General features: G+C 39.9%; 1 protein-coding gene across 4 annotated transcripts in view; it reads left to right on the top strand.

Annotated features, from left to right (window-relative positions):
• Window positions 1-16,669, top strand: part of LOC103091688 (neogenin) — a 267,517-nt gene that overhangs the window by 193,654 nt on the left and 57,194 nt on the right. For 3 of the 4 annotated variants that reach the window (XM_032947567.2, XM_032947737.2, XM_032947835.2), the window contains exon 21: window positions 13,401-13,433. The exons of the other annotated variant lie outside the window; for it this stretch is intronic. In XM_032947567.2, the coding sequence (XP_032803458.2) occupies window positions 13,401-13,433 (33 nt within the window). The remainder of the gene's footprint in view (window positions 1-13,400; window positions 13,434-16,669) is intronic. 4 annotated transcript variants of the gene reach the window in all.

Consider the following 16,669-nt stretch of genomic DNA (forward strand, 5'->3'; position numbering starts at 1 on the left):
CAGAACCATCGATACATCGAGGCTAAGGGAGCAGAGGTGGCCATGTTAGTGAGACCCCAGCCAGTTAATGCAGAGGCACCCAACAGGGCAATGCAACTCAGAGTCGGAGATAAACAGCCAAACGGCAGGGAAGAATGGAAGCACCACAGCAAGTTACGACTTTGCTTGGTTAATAACGTCCTTCCAATGATTGTTCAGCTTATACCCATCTTTTCGGTTGAAATTGTCTCAGTGTTTATATATCTGGATGGCTTCATGGACAAATCTTTTAAGGTAGCCCGAAGGTTTGCAGAGTACCTTGGTCTCGGAAAAAAATAATGTCGTGCGAGCCCACTGCGTTATAACAATGGTCAGCCACTGCAGAGGTATTGATTCTGCCGTGTTTCAAATCTGCCTTGTGTTCGCGAACACGGTCCGTGACATGTCATTTCATTTCCCCAATGTAACTTCTGCCACAGACACAACTTAGTTTGTAGACACCAGGGTATTGCATGTCAGAAATGACATCCTTCACAGATGGGATCAAATCACGGATTTTGTGTACTGTATGGAATCAGACCTGGATCTTGTATTTGTTTAAGATTTTGGAAATCTTTTTGGTAACAGCTGCTATGTACGGCAAGGTGATGGTTTTGATTGGGTCCTCAGAAGGTTGTCTCCCCATGGTTGGGGATACAGCTTTGTGGATTGTGCGGTCTGAGTATCCATTCATCTTGAGGGCTTGGTGTAGGTGCTTCAGTTCACTGGCTAGGTGGCGTTGGTCGGAGATGCAGCGGACCCTATGGTGTGACTTTACCGAAAGAACCAAAGAGTATGGATTCCTGCAGTCACGAAAGCTTCAAATCAAGATAGTATACTGCAATGTTTCACATTGGTTGAAGAATCCCATCAGGGCTTTTCACTGGCTGCACTAAAGGTCAAGGCCTCAGCTATCACAGTCTTTCATGATGTGCAATTATGTTTATTGTTCTGAGAAAGGAATGCAGGAGAAATGAAGCCTTGCTCCAAATTTCAGACTGCTATGTGCTCCTTAATGTGACTTGGGGGGGGGGGGAGTGATTGAAAAGGCCATTTTGTGTGGAGAGCTGGTATTTCCAAGAAATGTTTGCTCAAAAAGTACTTTCATGCTAATATTAGAATACATCTATGTCGGGGAGGTTCTTTTTAGGATGCACAAGCAGAACAGCATCTGCATAATTGTACACGTGTACGTATCCATGGCAGAATCCCGATGGCCCTGCCCCCAACTTGGGATTGCTTGTGGAATGAGCTTAGGCAGTGCCAATTTTGCCGAGATAGAATGTCACATATATTAGAACATGGGTTGAGGAATGTGTTTTTACCCTGAGAAATATTATTTTAAACATAACGCGTGGTCCCTTCACACTTAGAATTTTTATTTTGAAGATCCAGTCTTCCAATGAGAGACCTATTTGTCAGAGATTCATGCTCATCTCTGATTTTCCGCAATGTATCCAGAAGATAGATGTTATGTTTAAATATGGTATTATGGTTCCCAACTCTCCAGTTTTGTCAACACATGTGGTACAATAAAAGAATAGGTTTTACCCTTTCTGGCAATAAGACAGGTGTTAAGATGTTAAAACACCAAACTGAAACCTTTTGGTCATGATGTAGCCGCTCACCCCAAGCTCTCAATGTCCTGATAGTGGCATTGTCTTTGTGCTGTTCGTCTTTAGGCGTCCTCCGGTCTAACACTGTTTGAGACGAGGCTCTAAAGAAAGCTGTGGTATGGACCAATCAGTTTCAAAGACAATGCATATACTGTCAGAGCTTGTTTTTTTGTTTTGCACGTTCACCACAAGTATATGTGGTTGATGCAGACATGATTCCTTGCAAAAGGTTTCAGTTTGGTGTTTTAACATCTTAACACAACTGTTTTATTGCCAGAAAGGGTAAACCCTATTCTTATATTTTGATACTGGTAAGGGATGTCTCATGACATGTGGTACAATTGAAGATTCCAATGACAAATAAATAAAAGTTATAGATGCTAGAAAATCTTATGCTTGGGTTCATTAGTCAGTGACATAACACACCTGAACAATTGGTTATATTATACATCAACCATCCTCGAGTTTTCAGTTGATCTTTCTGAACACATAGGCTACCACTAAAACATGAGCAAATGGCATTCAGTTTGGGTATTGTTAATTAGTATTAAAAAAATTGCAAAGTCATAGATTCTTCATCAGGAAACTCAGAATGAACCTATATTAGGCATGGGCACCAAAACTACCCTCAGCCAACCAGAGGATGTATTTAACTTATATATAATCTATTATATGAAGCAAATGAAAATACAGGTAGTCCTCTACTCACGGTGGAGATGCGTTACGACGACCCCATCGTAAGTCAAAAATATCGTAAGTCGAAGATGGCATAGCCTACCCAGGAGTCTTAAAGAATGGTGATAATTTAGCAAAACAGAGTAATTTACAGTACCGTACTGTATAAACTATATACTGTATGTATTTATTAATTACAATACTGTATTGCACAGTAAAACGTAAAGTAAAAAACAAGGTAAATTCTTAGCCTACCTATATGAACTGCAATTTAATAGAAAGGCGGGAGATGCGTACATCCCGGCAGTGTCACAACGTACAGTATCGTATCTCGTACGCTGCTGTGTTTGCCCGCCGCGCGAAATGTAAAATATCGTAATATCGAAATATCGTAAGTCAGACCATCGTAACTCGGGGGCTATCTGTATAATTCGATACTGCAGATTAATGTTCCGTAACACCAACAAATGCAAAAAAATACATCGCATACCCAGAGGAGGAGAATGTTACCTAAGCGTCCACTTAAAATTGGCCGTATATAGCTTGCTAGTAATCTGCTGCATTATGTTGTTGCCATTATTCCACTCTAAATAGCCTTCACCTCAAACTCATCAAGGAGTAGGCTTGGACAATATCAACATCTTCAGAGCAGTTTAACACGTAGGCTTTCGCGACCAGTATTATTCGTAATAAAGATTTTTTTTGCCAAATCGCCCGAAGATGCTCGATGTAATAATCTAAATGCATGTTTCTAAATGTGGGGGGGGGGGGGGGGGGGAACGGAGGACCCGTAGATAAAATCCACGCGATCACAGGGACAACATGCAAATTCCAAATATATAGGTGTCGGGGTTGGGATCGAACGCCCGACCTCCTGCATACCAGCCAAGGAAGATAACATCATACCACCATAAATCATAAATAACATATATCAGTTCGAATTGTATTCGTACATCAATTCCCAAGCTTGGGAAAGGCAGTAAAACAACAGAAAAACAGTCCCAGGCCAAACCAAGAAAACACATACAGTAGCCCCTCAATAATATTGTACATTAAAATTGAATTCTCAATACATTGTTAAGATCAAATTTACAATTGTGGCTGTATCCAGCACTAATTTTCTGCTTCAGAATATTTTTGAAGGAAGATTTAATATGTTAAGTTAGGGAAGCAATGTTCTTCCAAAACGTTGGTGCTGCACCGGCAAAGGCTTTGTCACCTATTCCAATTCTTGTTCTTGAATAGTTCAAAGGCAATTAGATGGACGTCTTAGGTTTCTAGAATTTGACAATTGGGTTAATGAATTGGCAAAGTATAACGCAGTTTTTGCCAATATGGATTCCACGGATGAACAGGGCCCAAGTATGCAAGGGTATTCTTGCATCAAGTGATGTAAGATTGGATTTTAAGTAGAGGTCACAATGGTGTGGTTCTTGTATAGTACATCCAGTGCAAATCAAAGAGCAGAATGATAAAGTGGGTTTAATATGTTTCGTGATTCCTTAGTAGCTGATCTGTAAGCAACGTCACAGTATTGAAATAGTAGTTGAATGATAGCTTCAACAATTTGCAGGCATAATCGAATGGGAAAATAATGTTTGTTTCTATATGAAAACCATCTTTTTTTTATTAGATTTTCTTTGAGATGTGATCAGTATGGGCTTGGAATATAAGTTTTAAATCAATTAGTAAACCAAACTATTTCAAGCAATCCGTTTTTTCAATGGCGTTTATGAAACCCGTAATAGGCGAAAAGAATGAAAGTGGATTTGTTTTAAAAAAAGATTTAGGATACATTTTAGTGATGAGAATTGATGTTGCATTAAATTGAAATCGTGTTTGGAGATTCTGTTTGACTTCGTTTAGAGATTTACCTGAAACTAGAATGACATTCATATTCTTAGTTTTTTCGGTAAAGTCACGTTGAAGAGAAACAACAAAATAACAAAATATATATAAAACAATAAAAAATTCTCACGACGTTTCGACCATAACTCAAACGGTCATCATCAGGTGTGTCGGTTTGCATAAACACACCTGATGATGACCGTTTGAGTTATGGTCGAAACGTCGTGAGAATTTTTTTTTATTGTTTTATATATATTTTGTTATTTTGTTGTTTCTCTTCAACGTGACTTTACCGAAAAAACTAAGAATATGAATTACTGCAGTCACGAAAGCTTTAAATCAAAATAGAATGACATTGTCATCAGAAAAGAGATTTAATTCTGAGTGATTTAAGTTTCATCCAAGATTGTTTAAATATGAGAACAGAATTGTACCCAGCACGGAACCTTGTTGAACACCTTCATTGTTTTATTATTTGTGGATGAGATGTTATCACTTTTGAGAATGGTCTGAGAGGTAGCTCTTAAACCATTGTATTTTATACTCTTTGGTTCTTTCGGTAAAGTCACCTGAGGACGATTGCTTGTGTGGCGATCGAAACGTCGTGATCTATTATTTTTTATACCTACGTGACTTTACCGAAAGAACCAAAGAGTATGGATTCCTGCAGTCACGAAAGCTTCATATCAACATTGTATTGTACTGTCTGAACATTTTAGTTGACCAAGTCTTGAGTAGAATATCATGGTCAACAGTAGCAAATGCTTTTGACAAGTCGAGGAATAGTATACAGCAGTCGTGGCCTTCATCCAGTTTACTGAAGATAAAATCTAATACATCCATTATTGCTTTGGCGGTGCAGTAAGCCTCTTGAAAACCAAACTGTTTACTGTTAAGGAGATTGGTGCAAGAATGTAGATTATTCTAGAATTATTACAGTCTTTTTGGAGCCATTTTTATATTCAGAACGAATAAGATTGGATTTCCACTCGAGTGGAAATGTACCTTCAGTGAGTAAAAGATTTAAAATGTGTGAGGAGTTTCTAGATAAGATCTGCCACAGCCATAAGTGGAAACGCAGGTAACTCGTCTTATCCCATGGATGACGATGTCTAAATTGATGCTAGCTTATGCAGTCCAGCCAGTTAAGATACGGGACTAAACGAGAAGTAGCGCCAAATACTTTTAATAACATTTTTAACGGTGGTGCATAAGGAGGAAGAAGTAAGTGATGTGAACGGTGGTGTGATATATTTGTAGATATTTGACTCTGGTCTGTTTTCTCAAAGCTATCTCCTGCTGATCGAAAATGATAATTAAATACATTGACAATGGCTTCTTTTGTGAACAGTTCTTTGCCATAAAATTAGAGTTGGAAGAATATTTATCTTTCCTTGGTTTTCAATTGCGTTGAGAACGTTTGCCAGGAAAGTCTTAGGGTTTTTTGTGAATTTATAATAGTTTCATGGTATTAAGAAAATTTAGCATTTCTTACTTGGCAAGTAAATCTATTTCTTATTCTTCTATAGTTAGTCCAATCAGGGAGCTTATTTGATGTTTTTGCATTATTCCAGGCTATAGCTCTAATTTTCATTAATTCAGAAATGTTCGGATCAAACTAAGGTGGACGATCACCCTTTATTCTGATATGTTTTTAAGAGGGCATGTTTTTCAATTAGATAAAATTAAGAAGTGAAAGGAAGACTCAAGGTGATAGCAATCACAGAGAAGACGAGAGCGAAAAGGCTGGTGTGGTTCGATCATGTGGAGAGACAACAGGAAAATTATGTGGGTCAGAAGGTGCAAGTGATGCATGTGAAAGGAAAGAGATCAAAGAGTTAGGCAGAAGAAGAGGTGGGGCGATGTGGTGCGATCGGACATGGTGGCCTGGGGAGCGGAAACCGAGGTAGCGCAGAACAGGGCAGCGTGGAAAAGGTTGGCAAGGAGAGCGGACCCCGCATGAGTGGAACAAACGCGTGGAAGGAGGTCTATAGCAACACGTCAAGAGTAAAATGCGTGTCTTCAGATAAATTATTTGAAAAGGAGAAGACATTCCAATTCAGAAATGCTATCTGCTTTGAGGAAAAATATGCAAATTGTAGTATAACAAAAAATTGTGGTTTGCTTTATCACGTTATAACATAATACACGTGCAGGTGCTACTGCAGTTGCTAACTTCCCCGCCCCTCTTTCACTTGTTAAGATTGCTGATTAGATGTTCAGGATACCCCTAGTTCATATACAGTATTTAGCATAGCAATAGTGAGTCAAGTCAAAAGTCAACATTCATAATTGGGAATGTATATCCATTGGTACCCTTGAACCCATGATGGAAATTTCACATTCCCACAGTAAAGGTCAATTCGCTCTTAGCTTGACCATTCTTGACTTGCTTTCAGATGGTACTCATTTTATTGACCCCCAAAAGATCCCTGATCAGGATTTTAATTCAAAGCCCTTCTGATTGTGAATCTGCTACTGTAATAACAGCATCACACAGCAATATAATAATGAATATGATTGATAAACATATCGCTTATTTTCATGCCACTGAATTCTTCTATTGGTGTTGGCGTACTGGTGTGGTGTCACATGTAGTTACGTTGAGCTATCTACAAGTAACAGTTTTTCCAACGCTTTACCACCTATGCCCAATCTGTTTGCACGAAAAGGCAATTATTTAACATATCAAATCATACTTTACTTGCTATGCTAAAATATGTGTAGGATTTACAGCATGATAACTTAAATCTTGCTTCTATCCTGATTGCAGTCAACATCGAAGCCTCATCAAATTGTATTGACATCCATCGGTTCACAAAACCCCACATATATTTTATTATTTTATTGTTTCCCTTCAACATGACTTTACCGAAAGAACCAAGAATATGAATTACTGCAGTCACGAAAGCTTTAAATCAAAATTTTAAACCCCATATGTTATAATTATTAGAAACCTAGAAGTTGATTGTCCAGTTTAAATCATGGTGTATGTCAATTTTATGACAATATGTTACAGTCTCATTTACTCATTTGGAAAACGTTAAATGCGGATTCCAGATATTAACCTAAATATATTTTAATCACCTTTCAGTATCAAATTACCACATCCCAACCTCGTTGTTTGCTGCTGAGTAAATTATAACTCATTACATGAATAGTCATGACAAGGATTTGGCTTCCATACTAATCTTCTTTCACCAATCCTGCAGTTGTTTCTGCTGAACACCTCGCTCTGGTAAACAATCTTTTATTTTTCAACGGTTTTACTTAACTGGACTCTTATGTTCGTCGTGGTCAAATCTTGCAATCAAAAGTTAGTCTACTTACTGTTGTCCAACCAATTCCAAATTTTGCACACGTATTCAGATCCGGTGACAATGCATGCCTGTATCAAAATCGGCATCAATTCATCAAGTAAAGCAATTAACATTTTGTAATTTAGGTTAAAAAAACGCCGCGGTCCCTAAACTCTCGAATCGCCACGCCCAAGAAGCAGGCGCCACGCGTCTCAGGCCCCACGTGTCTCAGGCGCCACGTGCTCCGTGTCAACGAGTTACGGGCACCCTCACTCCACACAAACAAAAGTTGTACATTGACGATTCATTTATAAAGTCATCAAATAATTAAAGTAAGCGTTGATGTGGGAGCAGGCGCCGCACCATTGACGTACTTCTCGACCGCGAGTTAAACGGAGTTGTTAATAAAACCGTGGTTTTTAGAAAAAAAAAACTTTTTAAAGGAGTTTTTATTGTCATGATCACACAACAATCACCCAATCATACCCTTGTTTTCTCAATGCCATTTAATGTGTATTAGCTTTAACTTTAGATCAGTTAACTGGGGTATATGCTATGGTTTATTTGTGAATACTTGCATGCCTCCTCGGGATACGATGCATCCAGTTATCTTTACAGCCATTATTATTGGTATGTTAGCATTTATACAATCTTTCAGGAATTTAGTGCTATCTAATATTATTCATGGGCTAATCTTCAGGGGGAAATGGCTCTTCTGGCCACGAGTAGTGTTCCCTGCAAAACAACTCCTGTGTATCTATGTATTTACATGTTTCTTCATATATTTTAATGTGTATCTGTGGGGGGGTGGGGAGTGGTAGTGTAGCGGTTAGCGCGCTGCTGCTACGAACCCGGTGACCCGAGTTCAATTCCAGCTCACGGCCAACACCAGTGACGAATATTTTAACCGGTCCTTGGCGGCCTCCCCTAGGTCGACTCGGCCTCAAACGAGTAACTGGTGCGGTGTGTAGTTAAACATCGCCACTGAGGAGACAAAGGCGGTCGGGCGTGGTGCTGGCCGCCCACCCCCGCCGTGTGCCGTACCGGCCTTCATAGGTGCTCGCGAGCAGCGCTTTCCCCAACAGTCTGTTAAGGCTAAATGTGGGATGTTTGTATTTGTATATATATGTGTGTGCCTCTCTCTGTTTCCTTGTTTCTCTCTGTGTGTCTCTATCTGAGGGTATTCATGTCTGTGTGGTCAAGAAAGTGCTTTCCATGCACTTTTATAACAACGCATTTTTTTTATAAGAAGATTTGTGGATAACCTGCAGATAATCGGATGTATTTGCCATGCATCTCCTTATCCATGGATTTTTTTTGTAGATAACAGGATGACATTCCGCATAGACTTATAGAAATTGTCGCAGATAATAGGAAGAATAGAGCCATGGACAATCGGAGTTTTCATAGACCCCACAGAGATTTGGATAAGAAAAGTTATCGCTTAGTTAAGAGTACATTTACCCCAAATCTTAAATGTTAACATATAAGTTTCATAACATGCAGAAAAAAGTATAATTGTATTGCTATATCATGCACAAGAAAAGTGTAATTTATCATAGATTTGAAAGTTTCTTTAATTCAATGAAGATTCCATTGAATATACTCAATTTATTGAAAATTTACCTCCAGAATTGTTCAAATATTTTAGCAATTATCCATCGAAAACAAAGTACAGTAATCACTTATAGCACCAAAGTACAGTGAGGGAAAAAAGTATTTGATCCCCTGCTGATTTTGTACGTTTGCCCACTGACAAAGAAATGATCAGTCTATAATTTTAATGGTAGGTTTATTTCAACATTGAGAGACAGAACAGCAACAAAAAAATCCAGAAAAACGCATGTCAAAAATGTTATAAATTGATTTGCATTTCAATGAGGGAAATAAGTATTTGACCCCCTCTCAATCAGAAAGATTTCTGGCTCCCAGGTGTATTTTATATAGGTAACGAGGTGAGATTTGGAGCACACTCTTAAAGGGAGTGCTCCTAATCTCAACTTGTTACCTGTATAAGAGACACCTGTCCACAGAAGCCATAAATCAGATTCCAAACTCTCCACCATGGCCAAGACCAAAGAGCTCTCCAAGGATGTAAGGGACAAGATTGTAGACCTACACAAGGCTGGAATGGGCTACAAGACCATTGCCAAGCAGCTTGGTGAGAAGGTGACAACAGTTTGTGCGATTATTCGCAAATGGAAGAAACACAAAAGAACTGTCAATCTCCCTCAGCCTGGGGCTCCATGCAAGATCTCACCTCATGGAGTTGCAATGATCATGAGAACGGTGAAGAATCAGCCCAGAACTACACGGGAGGATCTTGTCAATGATCTCAAGGTAGCTGGGACCATAGTCACGAAAAAAACAATTGATAACACACTACGCCGTGAAGGACTGAAATCCTGCAGCGCCCGCAAGGTCCCCCTGCTCAAGAAAGCACATATACATGCCTGTCTGAAGTTTGCCAATGACCATCTGAATGATTCAGAGGACAACTGGGTGAAAGTGTTGTGGTCAGATGAGACCAAAATGGAGCTCTTTGGCATTAACTCAACTCGCCGTGTTTGGAGGAGGAGGAGGAGGAATGCTGCCTATGACCCCAAGAACACCATCCTCACCGTCAAACATGGAGGTGGAAACATTATGCTTTGGGGGTGTTTTTCTGCTAAGGGGACAGGTCAACTTCACCGCATCAAAGGGACGATGGACGGGGCTATGTACCGTCAATTCTTGGGTGAGAACTTCCTTCCCTTAGCCAGGGCATTGAAAATAGGTCGTGGATGGGTATTCCAGCATGACAATGACCCAAAACACATGGCCAAGGCAACAAAGGAGTGGCTCAAGAAGAAGCACATTAAGGTCCTGGAGTGGCCTAGCCAGTCTTCAGACCTTAATCCCATAGAAAATCTGTGGCGGGAGCTGAAGGTTCGAGTTGCCAAACGTCAGCCTCGACACCTTAATGACTTGGAGAAGATCTGCAAATAGGAGTGGGACAAAATCCCTCCAGGGAGTGTGCAAACCTGGTGGCCAACTACAAGAAACGTCTGACCTCTGTGATTGCCAACAAGGGTTTTGCCACCAAGTACTAAGTCATGTTTTGCAGAGGGGTCAAATACTTATTTCCCTCATTAATTTATAACATTTTGACATGCGTTTTTCTGGATTTTTTTGTTGCTGTTCTGTCTCTCAATGTTGAAATAAACCTACCATTAAAATTATAGACTGATCATTTCTTTGTCAGTGGGCAAACGTACAAAATCAGCAGGGGATCAAATACTTTTTTCCCTCACTGTATATGATGTCCAATAGCCACTGAAACAAAATAATTGTTTATAAGAAGCCCTCTGTTATATTTAGTCAGGGATGATGCTGTCGTGTAATGGTTAGAATTCAGAGGTTGGCAGTTCGATATCCATGGGATGTAGTTGAAACAATGAGCGAGTCTCTTCAATCTCCCTGCCTCTTGTCAACCCAGCAGTGTAAATGAATGCACCACAGTTATTCAGCATGCATGTAGTAGTATGAAGCTAGGTGCTTTCGCCTAATCCAACACATCTTAGCAGCGTAGGTCAAAATACCGTTTAGAGGGGATCTCTAAAGCTTCCTTTTGTGCTGGCTCTTTTTCTAGTGGTGGCATACACAAGAAATTGTATATAATACTAGTGTCTAGCCGATTCAATGTAGTTTACGGTTTGGACTCAAATTTGCCAGAATAACTGTGCAGTAGTATATACAAGCGGGAATGACCCGGCGTTGACCGTGTCTTAAAAATATTTCAAAACTACTCTTAAAAATGTTAACAGCAGTGCGTACTGACTGTGGTGGTACCTGCTATGATTACAGCAGGGCATACAGTGGTGGTACCTGCTATGATTACAGCTGTGCATACCGACTGGTGGTGCCTGCTATGATTGCAGCAGTGCATACCGACTGTGGTGGTGCCTGCTATCACTACAGTAGTACATGCTGACTCTATAGCAGTATTTATCCACTGTATAGCACAAAGTACTCACCTGACAGAGTGGCGTGGTGAGGCCTAGTCCCGTGCAGAGCCTCCGGCCTTTCCTAGATTGTCCAGCTGGCTGAGGTGGCACCTTGGCAGGCTGGGGCTGTGCTGCTATCCCTGACCCCCCCCCCCCCTCCAGCCACGATCTCCCCGGCCACTCTGCAGTAATATCTACGGCCTATAGTGGTAGCGTCTAGCGACTGTATAATAGTAATAACTGCACGCATCGGGGTGGGGGGGACATCACACAGTGAAGATTTAACGTCAGCGTTTAGTGTATTTTTTTAATAGTATTTTTAACGCGAAATAAAATGTCCCCTTCACTCCCACCGAAGGCGTGCGACTTGGCGTGGGCCGTGCCCCCCCCCCCCCCCATCAAAGGCGCGTGAGTTGGTATGGTCGCGCACGCGTCATAAATAAATAAATAAAATGGAAGCGCACAAAAAAACTAAATAAATCGCTAATTAAACTAATTTAAAGTTGACGGATGTGGAAAAGGAATAGCGCTTGCTGACTTGCGGGGCTTACGGCGTGGTACCTGGCTATTTTTTTTACGTAAACCCCACCGTTGGAGAGCCAAGCACGCGACCACACACAAACCCACAAACAATTTTTGACTTTCATATATATAGGTTAGATAGGTTGTAGCTGCCTCCGAGTTGGATATTTCGGTTGTCAATCCCACAATAACCATTTAATCTGTTTCACAATTGTGACGTGAGTTCAAACGAAAAATCTTTGGTTGACTTATCCATTCAATAATATGAGCATCACTTTTGTGGGTCATCGGAAAGTGAGTGTTCTGTGGATGGACCTATTACTATTGTAGAAATGTGGCTCTTCAACCACTAACGCGGGACCACCAAAGGAGACGAGCACCACCCAGCATCACTTTGAATACGGAGATAGACAATTACTTTGTGAGGGTGCAGTATTTTTGTTTTCACGTACAAATAACAGCAAATCCAATCATAGCTTAATGTTAAACTATCATATTGAAAAAATAATACGTTTATATTTTTTTAGTAAAATTTTTCTTTTTGTAAGATTGAAGTTGGGGATTTTTGTTCTGTACATTATTTGCTTTGCTGGACCTTGATTTAACATGTGATTGGCATATCTTCCATTTTAAATCCATTGAACTTTTGACCACATTATATACAGAAAACCACTTCAAACTAAACTCATGGGGGTAAGAGTTTTTTTCAATTACGGGGATGTCTCGCATACTGAAAATAATGCATAATTACTCACGTTTAACTACATTTACATGTAATAATAGCATGTTAACCAATACTTAAAAACAAATAATGAATAATTTGCAATGTAATATTTACAAATAAATAACACTTAAAATATTACAAGCAATATATACAGTGTAATCCGAGTCACTTGCAGAGGAAGATGGTTTATTTTTAAACCCAAGGTAAAGGTTTTCACTTGTTAGTAGGTTCTTGTTTTACGTGTAAATTAATATCAAAGAACAATTCTGAAAAGAGCACGTGGATGAGCGTGGCATTCAAGTGCATGGGTTCAAATTCCCTACAACAGTGAAACACATGCTTTAGAATTGTTAATACACATACACACACACACCATCCTATTGCATGCAGCTTATACAGTGTTTGAACAGTGTTCCGGTCAGTTTTATTGTTGATTTATAAATGTGACTTTATTAATTAGTTAATTATCTGGGTAGTCCGTGCGGCTGACCTCAAAAATACCAGCTTACAGGATCCTGGCATTGAGAGATTGTTATATAATTGCACATGTATTCCCATCAGCAGTGTAGCAATGAATATGAGAATATTATAGCGATGTAGCAATAGGCATGTCCTGCTATTTTTTTATGAAATGCCTCCTGCATTACACTCCGTTGTGATGATGTGCCTAATAGTCATGTATGTCTCTTTCTCTTCCTTTGTAATCCATAAGCTGAATCATCTGACAAAATGGCAAATGATCAAGGTAAAACATCTATGGCTGCCTTGCCTTGAAACCTGTTTCATCTATGTTTCTGTATAATGTTGTATTGATTTTATGTTATATAATTTTATAAAATCACTGGATCTATTATGGCATTGGGTACTACAGCTGTAAATATTATTGGTCCCAAACCCTTTGAAGGTGTCATCACAAGAGCGTGCACACTGTGCTTGCTGTAACTATTCAAACTGTAAGAAAGTGTTGTCATTAAGCCAGTTTACAGTGTTGATGGATGAACTTCTCCAGCTCCCCAGTATATATTTAATCTGAAATTACTAAAATGTGTTTTTTTTATAAAATATACATGAATTCAAACCACAAAACATGCACATATATCCATAATTATAATTACAATATCAATTTAACGTGGTAAATTAAGTACATTTTACTTCCAAAGAAAATGTAAATTTTACGTCTAAATACCTTGACTTGACAAAATAACATTTGTCAATTATTTACGACAACATATAATCTCTTAAGCAATCGGTAAAGTCACGTAGGTAGAAAATAAAATAAATTTCTAACTACGTAACTTTACCGAAAGAACCAAAGAGTATGGATTCCTGCAGTCACGAAAGCTTCAGATCAATACTATAATGTGTTATGACTTGTCATCAATGCAGTGAAACATAACATTTCCATTATTTTTGTTTGCATTCTGACCACAAGTATTGTGGTTAATGCAGACATGATGAGCCGAGGTATACCTAGCTCTGCGATCTTACATTGACTTGCAAATTCCATCTCTAGCCCCGCCTACTTACCCTTGGGTTGTACCCATTTCAAACCTTTATAACCTTTGGCTGCAGTAGCTCTCTCGCTACATTTCTTCCTGCCTCAGCAGTCCGCCTGCTGTATTTTTTCACCTGAAGACGATTGCTTGTGTTGCGATCGAAACGTCGTGATTTTTTAAATTATTTTTCTATCTACGTGACTTTACCGAAAGACCCAAATAGTACAAATGTTTAACTTGCATAGTAAAGTAATTGTATTTTCATTTGCTATACAGCCAGATAATACGACAAATCGCTAACCTTAAACACTCAGTCGTTCATAAAAGTTGAAGGCGGTATAGTCACTGGCGGAGCCAGTGGGGGGGGGAGGGTGGGGTGGCACGTGCCCCCCCAATGATCCGATCAAAATCCTAATTTCGATCGGATCATTGGGGTGTATTGGTAATAAATCGGCATTTTGCGACCCCCACTACCACTGTGTAGCATATTATTACGTGCCAGGGACTCTATGAGATGATAGGACAATAGTCTGAGTCCATAATTGGCAATAAGTAACGGCAAAGCAGTTATAAGTGATAATAATAATAGTTATAAGTGACTCAGAATTGTGCGCAGTTGCGTACACAGTACACGACTTCCCTGAAGGCATTCACCTTCAGCGAGCGCGATGCCGATCACACAACGCGGTTCGAATTCGTCCCTCGATCGATGGCTGCGCCATCGCCGCACATGCGTCGAATAAAAATCAAGGGACAAGTCCTTACTTACTAACAACTCCTCTATCATTTTTCATTGCTGGAGGGATTTCCCCCCCCCTACCTGAAAATCCTGCCTCCACCATTGAGTATAGTACTATAGTAATAGAGCAAGTGCAGAAACACTGAATCGGAGTTGATCGCTTGAACGCATTTAGCACGGGGCCCGTAGCATATGCTACTTTTGCTACTAGGGTAATCCGGCACTGCCTAGAGGATGCCCACTATGGAGATATAGCAATGAAATCAGCTCATGGCAGGTGTTATTACACATCCTATAATTACATAACAGGATTGTAAGAGATGTAGATGTTGTAGCTTGGGAAAGCCTTCATCCAGCAGTGGATTGATAATGGTAGATAATGACAACGGTCAAAATGTCGTTCGATACTATAATTAAAAGCGCAGTCCTGTATGTGTGTTTGTATGTGTCTGTCAGAACATACAGTCCAGTAACTAAATGAACGCTTTGTGGTTTAAACGAGCATGCCAGGGATGTTAATGACTAAAATTGCACTGCTTTCGATTCTCTATTCTATGACAGTCGAGTCCGAAAGTGATTACTGGTTTATGATAACTGTTCAGCAAACCCAAATATATGTATGTACCGACAAAGTGCGATATTATATTCTTTGGGTCTTTCGGTAAAGCCACGTAGATAGAAAAATGATTTTAAAAAATTAATAAAAATATATTTGTATTGTTTTTCTATCTACGTGACTTTACCGAAAGACTCAAAGAATGTGAATTCCTGCAGTCACGAAAGCTTTAAGTTGCGATAATATAGTTTACAAGCTCTTAAATGGTGGTTGCTTTATTGTGCAGGTATATGCATACATGCAGACATGCTCAAAATGCATTGCTGGAGAAGTGAGCACTAATCGAATTGATGCTAATAGGATTTGAAGCTTTCGTGACTGCAGGAATTACTCTTTGGTTCTTTCGGTAAAGTCACGTCGAATGAAAATAAATTAAACAATGGAATGCAACGTTTCGATTGCAACACAAGCAGTCGTCATCAGGTAGAACTAAATTTGAGAGAGAGACAAAACACAGACACACAGACAGACACACAAGCAGAGAGAGACAACACAGAGAGAAAAAGAGATAGATACACAACATTGACACACAAAGATCCAATGCCTCTGTGTCGTGGCCTTAAATAGAGAGAGGGGTAGGGGCAGAGAGAGGTGGGTCTGCTGGAGCAGAGAAATTAGCATGTCAATGAGAGAGCTGTGTGGAAATCCACCCCAAAGCGGCCGGGGGAGACAAAGAGCAAATGGGACCTATGAGAGCCGGGTAAATTTTAGAGAGAGAAATAGGCAGTTTTATTACATTCTCCAGAGATTGCTAAATTAGAAGTTAAGTGTGAAATTTGACAAGAGACACACAGAGAAAGAGAAAACAAACTTTCATCCTCCCCGGCCGCTTCGGGGTGGATTTCCACACAACTCTCTCTGAAAATGTACCAGGCTTGCTGGATCTTTCTCTCCCCCTGGCGCTTCGGGGTGGATTTTCACACAACTCTCTCTGAAAATGTATCAGGCTTGCTGGGTCTTTCTCTCCCCCTGGTGCTTCGGGGTGGATTTCCACACAGCTCTCTCTGAAAATTTACCAGGCTTGCTGGATCTTTCTCTCCCCCTGCCGCCGCGGGGTGGATTTCCACACAACTCTAATTTACCAATCTCTGGAGAACGTTAATCAACCAGGCTATGCGTTAGCTGTGTGT

This window comes from Petromyzon marinus, chromosome 1 (assembly GCF_048934315.1).
Source record: "Petromyzon marinus isolate PM22_M1 ecotype Great Lakes invasive population chromosome 1, UKy_Petmar_22M1.pri1.0, whole genome shotgun sequence".
Classification (NCBI taxonomy): domain Eukaryota; kingdom Metazoa; phylum Chordata; class Hyperoartia; order Petromyzontiformes; family Petromyzontidae; genus Petromyzon; species Petromyzon marinus.